Raw genomic sequence first — 14850 nt, 5'->3', positions numbered from 1 at the left:
GATTCGGCAGCCCAGCCTAAAGATCCATTGACTTTCAGCAGGACTGGACAATCCTGGTGGTGGGCAGGGCCAGAAAATCCCACCCAAAGTTTCCTTTAAGGTTTTTGGCTTCTTGTCTCAGGCTATTAGTGGTCCCCCTTTCAAATGGGGGCAGTTGTTTCCATTTAATCCAGCAATCCATGGTTGAATCAAGAAAAGACAGAAATAACATGGTTACTTAATTGTGTGGTCTAAAAATACATTTGTGCAGGATTATAAATTTTATGACAAGTACTGGTGTTATTTAGCAGTTATTTCATTATATTCATGTAGTGTATGTACAATATTCTACAGATTCATGCATCGTGGATTCTCTAACATAGGCTCTTCAATCGCTTCAGTCCTCTCTTCCCTGCTCTCCCTGTTCCAACATTGGAGAGGCGGTGGGGTAATGATCTTGTCACTGGACTAGTAATCCAGAGACTCAGGGTAATGCTCTAGGGAACCTTGATTTGAAACCCACCACAGCAGATGGTGAAATTTGAATTCAATGAAAATCTGGAATTAAAAGTCTAATGATGTCAATAAAATTATTGTTGTTAAAAACAATCTAGTTTTTCCCTTTAGGGAAGCAAATCTGCCATCCTAACCTGGTCTACATGTTATTCCAGACCCACAGCAATGTGCCTCTCAGATCTCCCCTGAAATGGCCCAGCAAACCTCTCAGTTGTATAAAGCTGCTGAAAACGCTTAGCGCACCACATGGACTGCAGTGGTTTAAGAAGCTCAGCACCACCTTCTCATGTGCAATAAATGCTGGCCAGCCCATGAAGGAATAATAAAAATGAATAACCAAAAGAGAAAATGCTGGAAAATCTCAGCTGGTCTGGCAGCAAGGAGAGAAAAGAGCTGACGTTTCGAGTTCAGATGACCCTTTGTCAAAGCTGGTCAACTTTGCTGCCAGACCTGCTGAGATTTTCCAGCATTTTCATTTTGGTTTCAGATTCCAGCATCCGTAGAATTTGCTTTTATCCAGTTTTAATAAAAAACAAGTACCCTCACTCCCTAGCATTCTTTTCCCCATCCTTCTGACCCATCCCTTTCTCCATGCATCAATCCCATGCTCTCCCTCCCACTCACTCCCCTCACCTCACTCTCCTGATTGCTCTCCCAGTCAATCCCCACCTCCTTAACATTCCCTTTCCTCTCTCAGTCATCCCGCCTTTTCCCAATTGCCCTTCACCTTACCCCCCCCCTCACCCCTATTCTTCTCCTATCCAATACTCAACCCCTTTTCTCTACCCTCCCCTCACCTCTCCTCGTCACCCTCCCACCCCAGGCCAATCTCCCCAGTTCAGATGCACTTCTCTGTTGAGATGCCACGAGCTGGTGTTGGCAGCTCATGACCTGATGTCAATGAAGCCCGCTGTGGAGTGCCTGCGGGCATCTCCAGAGAGTGAGAAACTGAGTTCAGGTTTCAGTTCCATCAGAGCTGCGAAAGGTACAGAAGTATTTAAACAGTGAAACATGGCATTGAAGGGCAGCAGTAAGATCTGTCTGAAGTGGTCTTCTGGGATTATTGGTGCCAATATTACTGATTTTTACTGGGATTTTAAAGTTCTGGACTGGTTTTTTTCTTCTAATTTGTGCAGCAAACCAATTTCTCAGCCAGTTTCAGGCAAAAAGTTGCAATTGCACCTCAGAGTGTCTAATTCAAATCACCTTTGGTTCATTTCTACTGTTGAATTCTCACTGTGATCTCACTCGAATGTTTGAATAATTGGCGCTAAAAACCTATTTCCAAAAGATGATTGGAACAATCTGCCTCTGAAACCTCCAGAACATCAACTGACCTGAATGTTTCCAGCATTTTCCTGGCTTTTGTGTGAGGTTTTGTTTTTATTTACATGAAGTTGCTGCAGTTTGTCCCAGTCTGTGAGAACTAAATCCCAATTCCTCCTGTGAGGGGCGCCAGCAGCCCACACAGGCCCGGAACCTCTCCTCAGGCGGAACCTTTGTTTGGGGCAGAACATTATTCAGGGCTGAACCTTTATCGGGACGGGAACCATTAGTGGGCGGAACTTTTATCGGGACGGAACCATTAGTGGGCGGAACCTTTATTGGGACGGAACCTTTGTTCAGGGCGGCAGTGGGGACGGGTTTGGCTGTTGCTACCCGGTCATATCTTTGGTGTCACATGCTTTAGGGTCCGGCTTTAGGACAATGGGCCGCCAGAAGCGATTCCGGCCCATCGCGGCGCTGGCCCGCAAGGTCCGCGAGTATTGGGCCCTGAAGCAGCGGCCCCGGGACAGCGAGCGCTACGCCCTGGACTATGAGACCATGAGGCGGCCGGGCAGCGGCAAGAAGCTGCCGCTCCTGGCCCACCGGGACATCCGCACCGAGAGCCGCCTCTTCCAGCACCTCAATCGTCTGCACCTCTTCGGCATCGGTCGCCTGTTCACCAAGAAGTCCTGGCTCCTGGCCTACGACGAGCCCTGTTACTGGATCATCAGCAAGGTCAAGGTGGACTACACGGCCCAGGTCAGCCCGGGGGAGAGCTGGAGCTGCCGCTCAATCCAACCCCAGTCATAGCAACTAGAAGCAGGAGGAGGCCATTCAGCCCTTCGAGCCTGCTTCACCATTCATTCTGACCACAGCTGATCATCAAATTCAGCATCCTGATCCCCCCCCCCTCCCTCTTCCTCCCCATATCCCTTGATCTCTTCAGCCCCAAGAGCTATATCTAATTTCTTCTTGAAATCACAATGTTTTGGTCTCAAGTACATTCTGTGGTAGTGAATTCCACACATTCACCACCCTCTGGGTGAAGAAATTTCTCCTCGCAGTTATAAAAGTTTATCCTCAAACTATGACCTCAAGTTCTGGACTCCCCCACCATCGGGAACATTCTTTCTGAATCTACCCTGTCTAACCCTGTTACAATTTTATAAGTTTCTATGAGATCCCCTCTCACTCTTCTAAACTCCCAATGAATATAATTCTAACCAACTTAATTTCTTCTCAAAGACAGACCTGCCATCCCAGCAATCAGCCTGGCAAACCTTCACCATACTCTCTCTCTAGCAAGGATAGAGGTCTATAGGGTCAAGGTCCTGCATTAGGAGCAGGAATAAACCACTGCATCAAAACCCCAGGCTGTTCCTGTCCTTTCATCACTATCCACATCTTGGCTGAACCACACCAAGCAGCGTTGGGGTACCTACTCTCCCCTGTCTAGACTGGTCACCACATCCAGGATTATTCCTAGAATTCTAGGATAATTCCTATCATCGAATCCCCACAGTGCAGAAGGAAGTCATTCTGCACAACAATCCCACCCAGGCCCTTTCCCTGTAACCCCAAGTATTTACTCTGCCAGTCCCCCTGACACTAAGGGGCAATTTAGCATGGCCAATCCACCTAACCTGCACATCTTTGGACTGTGGGAGGAAACCAGAGCACCCAGAGGAAACCCATGCAGACGGGGAGAACGTGCAAACTCCATATACATACATACACACACACACACATACACACACACACACAGACCCAAGGCTGGAATTGAATCCAGGTCCCTGGTGCAGTGAGGCAGCAGTGCTAATCAGTGTGCTGCTCTGGCTTTTTTTTCTAACAAAACATTGCAGATGCTGGATATCTGAAATAATAAAAAACAGAAGATGCTTGAAAGAATCAGCAGGCCTGATAGGATCTGTGAGGAGAGAAAAAGCATTTCCAGTCCATCTGACTCTTTGAAGTTCTGAAGCTGAACTCAAAATGTTAACGCTGTGTCTCTTTCCACAGATGCTGTCAGACCTACTAAGTCCTTCCAGCATTTTATTCTGGCTTTTGACCACTACCAGCTATTCCATATAACCCCTGTCCACCACCAGCAACGATATGTGAGGATTTCTAACTATGACTAATGTTAAGACCACCTGTTCAGCTGGCCTCTGCAGCTACTGCCTCTTCCTGTAGTTGCCCTAACCCTGAACTGGCATCCATCTTGAAGTCCACCTCCCTCCAGCTCATTGTGCTTATTCCATGAAAGCCACCTTCTGTTCCACCAGATTCTCATTAAATTGCTGGCTGCCCAAACGTCCCTCGATTGCTAGCTAATATTGTAGATAATTTCCTCCTGTCTCTTCCCTTTGAAATCTACTGTCATTACCCTTCGAAAACCCACACATATCCTTGTAAACTAATGCTCATTTCAATATTCCCTTTCCTGTCCAAAGCCCTCAAGTAAGCTTTTGCCTCCCAAATCTGTGTCTTGTCTTTTTTGCATCTGTTGAATATCTTCAGTCAAATTTATATTCCTGCCATTGCATAAAAATGGCCTTAAAGCCCAAATGATACTTTGTGCGATTGTGCCTCCTTATCCTTCCTAATCTCTGCAACCTCTGACATGGTTGACCACACTACTCTCCCGCATTGGCCTGCTAAATAGGACAGACTTTACTTGGTTCTACTCTTCCCTATCCAGTTGTAACTGGAGAAGTTGTTGCAATGGATTATATTCCACCTCAGCTATTCCCCCAAGATCCTTTTTTGGTCTCTTCCTATTGTTCATCCATATGCTAACCCTTGGTGATGTCATTGGAATAGCCTCAAGAATCAGACTATTCCGTGCCCTATTTGAGCTGGAGCTGAAGTTTTAACCCCGTATCCTCTCCATTATTGACAAGGGGTCGTCTGGACTCAACGTCAGCTCTTTTCTCTCCTTACAGATGCTGCCAGACCTGCCGAGATTTTCCAGCATTTTCTCTTTTGCTCTCCATCATTAAGTCTGCCTATTTCTATCTCTGTAATGTTGCCCATCTCCGTCCTTACCTCAGCTTACCTCATTTCTGCCCTTTTTTCCTCCCTTAGCCAGCCACTCTCAACTTCCTGCCAACTTGAGCTCACCGAAAGCCCTGCCTGCTGTACCCAATCCCACACCCCTCACCTCTGTGCTCGCTGAATTATATTGACTTCCCTTTCACAGACACCTCAGTTTTAAATTCCCTGTCCTCCCTATCCCTGAATTATTTCATAGTCAGACTGCATAGCCATCAAGAGAATTCCTCAACACTGGCCTTTCTATCCCTCGCTCCCTTCACGCTACCAATGCAAACTGTGGTTACTGCCATCTGGGTCCAAAGTTCTGGGACTCCCTTCTTAAATATCTCCATATCTCTTCCATTTAGATCCTCCACAAATCCTACCTCTTTGACCAAGCTTTTGGTTGGCTGTCCTGATATCCCCTCCTTTGGCTTGGTGTCAGTTTTTGTCTGGTAGTGGTCCCGTGAAGTACCTTCGGGTGCTTTCCTCCGGTAAAGGTGCTATATAAATGTATGTTGGCGCTGTCACTTCATCAGCCACGGGGTGGGCGGGGAGCCTTTCCGCTGACAAGATTTGCCATTTAGAATTCCTTTGCAGATTGGTGACAGTCCTACATTTCAGCCTGCGTTTCTAACGTGACTGGCTGTTTCTATTTCGGGATGTTTGCTTTCCCATTCAATTAAAATGTTACAATCATTGCATGAAGCAATGGCAGGGCATTGGTGAGAATCTTGTGGCTGTTTCTCAATTCAGCTTGTATCGCAGTTGTAAAGCCTTCAAAACAAAGATGGTTGTGTGGAGGTGGAGAAGGTTAAGAACATTGGAATGTGTAGGAGTGAGAAAGACAACAGCTAGCATTTATGCAAGTCCTCTAATGCAATAAAACATCCCAAGGCATTTTGAAGGAGCACTATAGAAATCGCATAGAGATATTTGTCTGGGTGATTGAGTTTGGCCAAGGATTATCGTCCCTCTCACCAGTCCTCAAGTTAATTCTGGCTTGAGAAACGGCACCTGCATAGTTTGTTTATTAGTGTCACAAGTAGGCTTACATTAACACTGCAATGAAGTTGCTGTGAAAATCCCCTAGTCGCCACACTCCGGCACCTGTTCGGGGGCACACAGCAATGTAGCTTAAAATTGCTATATAAAATTAATATCACAGTGAGGCAGAAATCCCTAGTTGTACATTGCCTTAGGCAACTCTGAAACATGTTCTTTACGTGGGTGTACTTGCAGCTTCTGGAACGTTGACTAGTAATTACATATTTCAGTTTTTTCACGATGAGCACATGGTGTTTTATGTCCCTTTATAACCCTCTAACCATGTGCCAGCAGGACTTGCCCTGCCCCATGTTGCATAATTGCGAAGTGTGCTAGCCTTATTTGTGGAAGCCGCTTGGGCTGATGTTATGCCAAACAATGTGTGATGAGAAATTGAAGCACCCCGTTAATCACCGTGAAACCAAAGCTGGCTTGGGGCAAGTGTTTGACATGGATGGGCTTTCTTGTTGGAGATGCCTTTCTGAAGTGGCCACTTCAGTAATATACTTCACGTTACCCATTAGTGATGGTTCAAATAGTTATGTTTGAAGAAAAAAACACGATTTGAGAACATTTGTAAAGAAAGTCTGTGTGTGGAATCGGGAGCACGTGCATTTAAGCATGGAAAGTTCTGTAATGTTGTTGCTTTACTCTGTACATTTGCCGAGTATGTGCAAATGGCCTTGAGGTGAAGTTTACCAGTCCTGCATGATCAGTGGGTCAGAATCAGTTCTACAGTCCCTCCCCTCCTTGATCTCCTGTTTAGGGCAGTACTGTGGCACAGTGGTTAGCACCGCTACCTCACAGCGCCAGGGACCCTGATTCCAGCCTCGGGTAACTGTGCGGAATTTGCACGTTCTCCCCATGTCTGCGTGGGTTTCCTCCGGGTGCTCCGCTTTCCTCCACAGTCCAAAGATGTGCGGTTAGGTGGATTGGCCATGAAAAATTGACCCTAGTGTCAGGGATTAGCAGGGTAAATATGTGGGGTTGCGGGAATAGGGCCTCGGTGGGATTGTGGTCAGTACAGACTTGATGGGCCGAATGGCCGCCTCCTGCACTGCAGGGATTCTATGGCCTACGATTCTATGAGAAACCATCAGATTGGTGAATTTGTGTTATGGTAGCTTTATCTACAGTAGCTTTCAATTTTCTCCTGTGCTGGGGAACCCTGTATAAATTGAAATTAATCACGATAGAAAGGTAATTTTCCAATAATCTACATTTTATACAGTGCTCCCCTGTTTTGAAGTGCAGGGCAACGAAGAACAAAGAAAATTATAACACAGGAACAGGCCCTTCGGCCCTCCAAGCCTGCACCGACCATGCTGCCCGACTTAACTAAAACCCCCTACCCTTTCGGGGGACCATATCCCTCTATTCCCATCCTATTCATGTATTTGCCAAGACACCCCTTAAAAGTCACTACCGTATCCGCTTCCACTACCTCCCCCGGCAATGAGTTCCAGGCCCCCACTACTCTCTGTGTAAAAAATCTGTCTCGTACATCTCCTTTAAACCTTGCCCCTCACACCTTAGACCTATGCCCCCTAGTAATTTACTCATCCACCCTGGGAAAAAGCTTCTGACTATCCACTCTGTCCATGCCTCTCATAATCTTGTAGACTTCTATCAGGTCTCCCCTCAACCTCCATCGCTCCAGTGAGAACAAACCAAGTTTCTCCAACCTCTCCTCATAGCTAATGCCCTCCATACCAGGCAACATCCTGGTAAATCGTTTCTGTACCCTCTCCAAAGCCTTCACATCCTTCTGGTAGTGTGGTGACCAGAATTGAACACTATATTCCAAGTGCGGCCTAACTAAGGTTCTATAAAACTGCAACATGACTTGCCAATTTTTAAGCTCAATGCCCCGGCCGATGAAGGCAAGCATGCCGTATGTCGTCTTGACTACCTTCTCCACCTGCATTGCCACTTTCAGTGACCTTGTACCTGTACACCCAGATCCCTCTGCTTATCAGTACTCTTAAGGGTACTGTATTAGACCTTCCAAAATGCATTTCCTCACATTTGAAGTGAATGTAAAACAATATGTATTGATGGAATAAATGCTTCTGCTTAGAAAATGTTCCGGGGAGCATTCTATTACCCTTCTATTACCCATGCTATGTTTGGATTAATCCTATTTGGAAAGAATGACCAAAGACCATTAATGCACAGTAAAACAGATGCGCTGGAAATACTCCGCAGATCAGGAGAGGAAAATAGAGTTAATATCAAGAGTTATGGTCAATGATCTTTCAGCTGAATGTTATTTGGTTCTCCGAGATTCCAGTGTCATTGAGGCTCACACAGCAAGGTTCTGCTGAAAACCACAATTTGCAAATTCTATTAGCTTAATCTTTCAAACAGCACGTTGGGAAACACACAGGACAGACGTTGTGCTGAATAAGGCCATTCATAATCCTCCCCAAGATTTTATGTACAATTATGTAGGATGGCATTATGTAGGATAGACAGTCCGTGTGGTCTGTGTTGGTGTTTATGCTCCATTTGAGTCTCCTTCCATCATTTCTCATCTAACTACAATTGTAACCATCTATTCTCTTCTCATTCACTTGTATAGTTTCCCCTTAAATGTATCCATACAATTCACTTCAGTGACTCCCTATGGCAACAAGTTCCACATTCTCACCACCCTGGGTGAAGAAGTTTCTTCTGAATCCCCTATTAGATTTCTTTGTGACTATAATATAGAACTAGGGAGCATAGTTTTGGAATAAAGGGTCCCCATTTAAACTAATCTTTGGAATTCTCTAGCCCAGAGAGCAGTGGCGACTGGGTCAAGGCTGAGTTAGACAGATTTTTGATCTGAAAGGAAGTCAAAGTTTAATGGAGACTGGCGGGTATTGAGGCCAATCAAGTCACCCATGATCTTACTGAGTGGCAGGGCAGACTCGAGGGGCTGAACGACCTACTCCTGGTCCTATTATGTTCTTGCCTTATAAAATTATGCTTGGACTATCTACTCGACAATACACAATCATAATACACTATCTGTCAACTCTTAGCTCCTGGATTTTCATTTGCATATTTTACAGTGTTATCAATTTTACAGTTGTGGCCATCATCTTCTTAAATGAAGATCCAAAGCTTTGTACCAATAAAGGATGGAAGCTGCTGTTACAGTAATGAAGCTGTTTTTCTCTCTCCAGGATATGGACCATGGAAAAGCATGGGGTGTGCTAACGTTCCGAGGTAAATCTTTAACTTTTAACAGCTCATTTATCGTAAAATTCTACTGAAAGATTGTGTTGGACTTGTTGAGACTTGGATTTGTCTTGATAAGATCACATTTACAATATGAAAGGAGGGAGGGAAGACAAGTCTGGAGATGGAGAGGGCAGCACGGTGGCACAGTGGTTGGCCTCACAGCACCAGAGGCCCAGGTTTGATTTCCAGCTTGGGTCACTCTGTGTGGAGTTTGCAAGTTCTCCCCCATGTCTGCGAGGATTTCCTGCGGGCGCTCTGGTTTCTTTCCACACTCCAAAGATTTGCAGGTTAGGTTGATTGGCCATGATAAATTGGCTTTTAGTGTCAGGGGAATAACGGTAAATACGTGGGCTTATGGGGACAGGACCTGGGTGGGATTGTTGTCCATGCAGGCTTGATGGGCCGCATGGCCACCTGCACTATAGGATTCTATGATTCTGTTCTATGATATTGGGGAGGGAGGGTGCAGACAGAGGGAGGTTGCATGATCTCTGAAATAGAACACAAATTGGGCACATCTGCGATTCTGATGGCCAGTTTAAGCAAAGTTTTAAGTCTGACGATGTCATTGCTATCTTGAGTGTAAGTGCATCATGAGATGGAGAGTCTAACCGCGATGCAGAGAAATTGTGGGTGGCACAATGGTTAGCACTGCTGCCTCACAGTGCCAGGGAACCAGGTTCAATTCCAGCCTCAGGTGACTATGTGGAGTTTGCACATTCTCCACAAGTCTGCGTGGATTTCCTCTGGGTGCTCTGGTTTCATCCCAAATGGGTTAGGTTGGTTAACCATGCTAAATTGCCCCTTGGTGTCAGGGAGATTAGCAGGGTAAATACGTGGGGTTATGAGGATGGCACCTGGGTGGGATTGTGGTTGGTGCAAACTCGATGAGCCAAATGGCTTCGAGAATCATAGGATTCCTACAGTGCCGAAGGAGGCCATTTGGCCCATCGAGTATGCACCGACCACAATCCCACCCAGGCTCTATCCCCATAACCCCACGTATTTACCCTGCTAATCCCCTGACACTAAGGGGCAATTTAGCACGACCAATCCACCTAACCCGCACATCTTTGGACTGTGGGAGGAAACCGGAACACCCGGAGGAAACCCACACAGACAAGGGCAAGACATGTAAACTCCACACAGACAGTGACCTGAGGCCAGAATTGAACCTGAGTTCCAGGTGCTGTGAGGCAGCAGTGCTAACCACTGTGCCACCGTGCCGGCTTCCTTCTGATCTGTGGGGATTCTATGATTCTATTAAACTAAATATTACATAAAGATCTTGGGTAAATAGGAAGAACAAGATAAGTCATTCTATGTTTGTTGTATTGCATATACACATTTTGTTTGATTCATGAGTTTGGTTTACTGAACCTCCAAGATTTTTGTGTTTTATCAAACAAGTTATTTTCCTCCTCCATATAGGAAAGACTGAAGATAAGGTTAAAGAAATAGATAAAGTTATGTACCATGATTGGCGCATGGTACCAAAACATGAAGAAGAAGCTTTCAAGAGCTTCACGCCCGTTCCTGAGACGAATATTCGCTACGTCCCTTATCCTCCTCTGCTCCGTGCTATGATACTGGCTCAGATTCAGAAATCCGGCAAACCTACAGATGAGGAGCTTATGATTGATCTAGAAAGGAATCGCCACTTTCCAAAGGACTATTTTAAAAACCTGGAACTGAAGAAAGAAGCAGAGGGCACCCCAGTATAATAAGAGTCTGCATTCCTCACAGCTCCTGATGGACTAAGTGTTGTTTCCAGCAATTTGTCATGCTGATTATGTACAATAAAACCCATTTTTCTTTGCACTATGCTGTAAAGTCTCAGTCCAACACGTGATATCAACAGGCAGGAAAAGGACATCTGGCCCAGTAAGACTGCCCCGCCCACCATAACAGCTGGAGCATCATAGAACATAGAACATTACAGCGCAGAACAGGCCCTTCGGCCCACGATGTTGCACCGACCAGTTAAAAAAAAAAACTGTGACCCTCCAACCTAAACCAATTTCTTTTCGTCCATGAACCTATCTACGGATCTCTTAAACGCCCCCAAACTAGGCGCATTTACTACTGATGCTGGCAGGGCATTCCAATCCCTCACCACCCTCTGGGTAAAGAACCTACCCCTGACATCGGTTCTATAACTACCCCCCCTCAATTTAAAGCCATGCCCCCTCGTGCTGGATTTCTCCATCAGAGGAAAAAGGCTATCACTATCCACCCTATCTAAACCTCTAATCATCTTATATGTTTCAATAAGATCCCCTCTTAGCCGCCGCCTTTCCAGCGAAAACAATCCCAAATCCCTCAGCCTCTCCTCATAGGATCTCCCCTCCATACCAGGCAACATCCTGGTAAACCTCCTCTGCACCCTCTCCAAAGCCTCCACATCCTTCCTGTAATGTGGGGACCAGAACTGCACACAGTACTCCAAGTGCGGCCGCACCAGAGTTGTGTACAGTTGCAACATAACGCTACGACTCCTAAATTCAATCCCCCTACCAATAAACGCCAAGACACCATATGCCTTCTTAACAACCTTATCTACTTGATTCCCAACTTTCAGGGATCTATGCACACATACACCTAGATCCCTCTGCTCCTCCACACTATTCAAAGTCCTCCCGTTAGCCCTATACTCAACACATCTGTTATTCCTACCAAAGTGAATTACCTCACACTTCTCCGCATTAAACTCCATCCGCCACCTCTCGGCCCAACTTTGCAACCTGTCTAAGTCTTCCTGCAAACTACGACACCCTTCCTCACTGTCTACCACACCACCGACTTTGGTGTCATCAGCAAATTTGCTAATCCACCCAACTATACCCTCATCCAGATCATTAATAAATATTACAAACAGCAGTGGCCCCAAAACAGATCCCTGAGGTACACCACTTGTAACCGCACTCCATGATGAATATTTACTATCAACCACCACCCTCTGTTTCCTATCCGCTAGCCAATTCCTGATCCAATTTCCTAGATCACCCCCAATCCCATACATCTGCATTTTCTGCAGAAGCCTACCATGGTGAACCTTATCAAACGCCTTACTAAAATCCATATATACCACGTCCACTGCCTTGCCCCCATCCACCTCCTTGGTCACTTTCTCAAAAAACTCAATAAGGTTAGTAAGGCACGACCTACCTGCCACAAAACCATGCTGACTATCACCTATCAATTCATTACTCTCCAAATAACTATAAATCCTATCCCTTATAATTTTTTCCAACATCTTGCCGACAACAGAAGTGAGACTCACCGGTCTATAATTCCCGGGGAAGTCTCTGTTCCCCTTCTTAAACAATGGGACAACATTCGCTAACCTCCAATCTTCTGGTACTATACCAGAGGCCAACGACGACCTGAAGATCAGAGCCAGACTGAACCCTTCCAACCCTCCTCCTCTGCTGCATTTCCTGGAGGAGGTAAAGGAACAGAATAAAAATCCAGGGCCAATGAGAGATTTTTTAAAAAGCTAGACCATTGTACGTTAGATGCTATGTAAAATGACCTTTACCTTCGATATAATAGGATCTCTGCCCCAGTCAAGAACCAACCCAGCTGCCTCTTGATGTACTCAGTTCCCCAGGAAAACTTGCCTCTGAGTCCTTGATATGGCAGGATGGCCTGGTGGTCTTGGATGAAATTGGTAGCAAAATGCATTCTGGTGATTTTTTTCTTAACTGCAGGTTGTGTCCATTATTCAAAACTCACAGGGCCGATTGTAATTTTGGATACCGTATATAGGAATAGGCCTACTTATATTACAGTGGCCAGGGCCTAAACTACACTCAATAACATGGCTGGGAAAGTAAGATGTACCACTGAATATCAAATACCACTGCAATAAGTTTTAGAGGGGCAGCATAGTGGTTAGCACTGCTGCCTCACAGCACTAGGGACCCAGGTTCGATTCCCGGCTTGGGTCACTGTCTGTATGGAGTTTGCACATTCTCCCCGTGTCTGCATGGGTTTCCTCTGGATACTCCCGTTTTCTCCTGCAGTCCGAAGATGTGCGGATTAGGAGGATTGGCCATGCTAAAATGCTCCTTGATGTCGGGGGATCAGCTAGGGTAAATGCATGGGGTTACGGGGATCAGGCCAAGCTGGGACAGTGTTCGGTGCAGACTCGATGGGCCAAATGGCCTTCTGCACTGTTGGATTCTATGATTTTATAATTCCCACCCCTGGCAAGCATATGTGCAATTTTGCTGGTAGGAGAGGCTTCACAGTGCAGACAAGCAACTAGACCTCCTGCTCCAAAGGTCGGGTGTGGTTGGCTCGGGTAATGGCAGCTCGGTGCAAAGACCTCTGCACTAAAGGTCGACAAAGTTAAAGAAGAGAGTGGTTTTCGGATTTACAAATGAAGTATATTTGACCTGTATTGTGAGAATTATTTTTGATTTTTTTGAAGGTGGATTGGTTACATTTTAAAAGTAATCCAGTCCTCAATATCCAATTTACAGCTGTAAACTGCATTGGGCATTAGTCTTTACCAAGCACGATTACTTCTTGGAAACTTACAGAAGGAGGCCTTTTGGCCTATTGAGTCCTTTCTAGCTCTTTGAAAGAGCAGTTGTGCTTCGTCGCACCCTGAGTGAAAATATTATTCCTCTCTTCCCCTTAGATCTTTTTCCAATGGTTTTGAATCCATTGACCCATGTGCCAGGAGGAATATTTTTTTCCCTCTTTAGAATCATAGAATCCCTAGTGCAGAAGGAGGCCATTTGGCCCATCGAGTCTGCACCGATCACGATCCCACCCGGGCCCTATCACCATAACACCATGTATTTAGTCCCCCTGACACTAAGGGGCAATTTAGCATAGCCAATCCACCTGACCCGCGCACATCTTTCGACTGGGAGGAAACTCGAGCACCCGGAGGAAACTCACGCAGACATGGGGAAAATGTGTAGACTCCACACAGACAGTGGCGCAAGCTGGGAATTGAACCCGGGCCCCTGGCGCTGTGAGGCAGCAGTGTTAACCCCCCACCATGCTGCCCTTTACTCTTGGTAAAGCCTTTTGTCATCTTGAAAGCTTCTATTAGGTTTTTTCTTAACCTCTATTCCAACAAGGATTGTCCAAACTTTCCTAACCTCGCTTAAAAACCGAAGCCGTTCATTGCTGGTAATATGGTAAACCTCTTCAGTACCGAGCATTGTCCACAGTGTTGCAGCTAAGGTCTAACTGGTGGTTTATAAAGTTCAAGCAGGATCTCTTCCATTGTCACCAACTGTGATTAAATTATTCCTGGAGGTTTCACCATATGATTCCTCCCCCCAACATTCCAGCATTTCCATTTGGGCAGCACGGTGGCACAGTGGTTAGCACTGCTGCCTTACAGTGCCAGGGACCCGGGTTCAATTCTTGGCTTAGGTCACTGTCTGTGCGGAATCTGCACGTTCTCGCTGTGTCTCCGTGGGTTTCCTCTGGGTGCTCCGGTTTCCCCCCTCAGTCTGAAAGACATGCTAAATTCTCCTGGCGACTCGGGGATTTTCACAGTGACTTCATTGCAGTGTTAGTGTAAGCCGACTTGTGATACGAATAAATTAATTAATTAAAATAAATAATAGCCAAGACATCCATCCTTGTGACTCACTGCAAAATGACACATTACCCAATTGAATGATGCTTGACTGTCAGACCACAAACTTTTTTCGTCCATTTTTAATATATTCATGTCTTTAAAAGAACAGTGTTAAAAGAAAATGACAAAACAATTTTTTTTAATGTCCCGATGATTTTTCG

At 45.7% G+C, this 14850-nt stretch overlaps 1 protein-coding gene across 1 annotated transcript; it reads left to right on the top strand.

Annotated features, from left to right (window-relative positions):
- Nucleotides 1-2120: 2120 nt before the first annotated feature.
- On the top strand, nt 2121-10896 carry mrps34 (mitochondrial ribosomal protein S34). Its single transcript, XM_078240057.1, has 3 exons — nt 2121-2520; nt 9018-9060; nt 10507-10896. Exons 1-3 carry the CDS (start codon nt 2203-2205, stop codon nt 10797-10799), a joined length of 654 nt encoding a protein of 217 aa, XP_078096183.1. The 5' UTR covers nt 2121-2202; the 3' UTR covers nt 10800-10896.
- The last annotated feature ends 3954 nt before the right edge of the window (nt 10897-14850 follow it).

Source organism: Mustelus asterias, chromosome 23 (assembly GCF_964213995.1).
Source record: "Mustelus asterias chromosome 23, sMusAst1.hap1.1, whole genome shotgun sequence".
NCBI lineage: Eukaryota > Metazoa > Chordata > Chondrichthyes > Carcharhiniformes > Triakidae > Mustelus > Mustelus asterias.
The sequence above is the reverse complement of the archived record's forward strand: the minus strand, read 5'-3'. Positions and strand labels throughout refer to the sequence as shown.

Excerpts from the sequence above, each read along its gene's own strand:
- mrps34 (XM_078240057.1), top strand. The coding sequence starts at position 2,203 with ATGGGCCGCCAGAAGCGATTCCGGCCCATCGCGGCGCTGGCCCGCAAG. Across the intron at positions 2,521-9,017 it reads AGGTGGACTACACGGCCCAG|GATATGGACCATGGAAAAGC; the intron begins GTCAGCCCGGGG and ends TTCTCTCTCCAG. Across the intron at positions 9,061-10,506 it reads GGGTGTGCTAACGTTCCGAG|GAAAGACTGAAGATAAGGTT; the intron begins GTAAATCTTTAA and ends TCCTCCATATAG.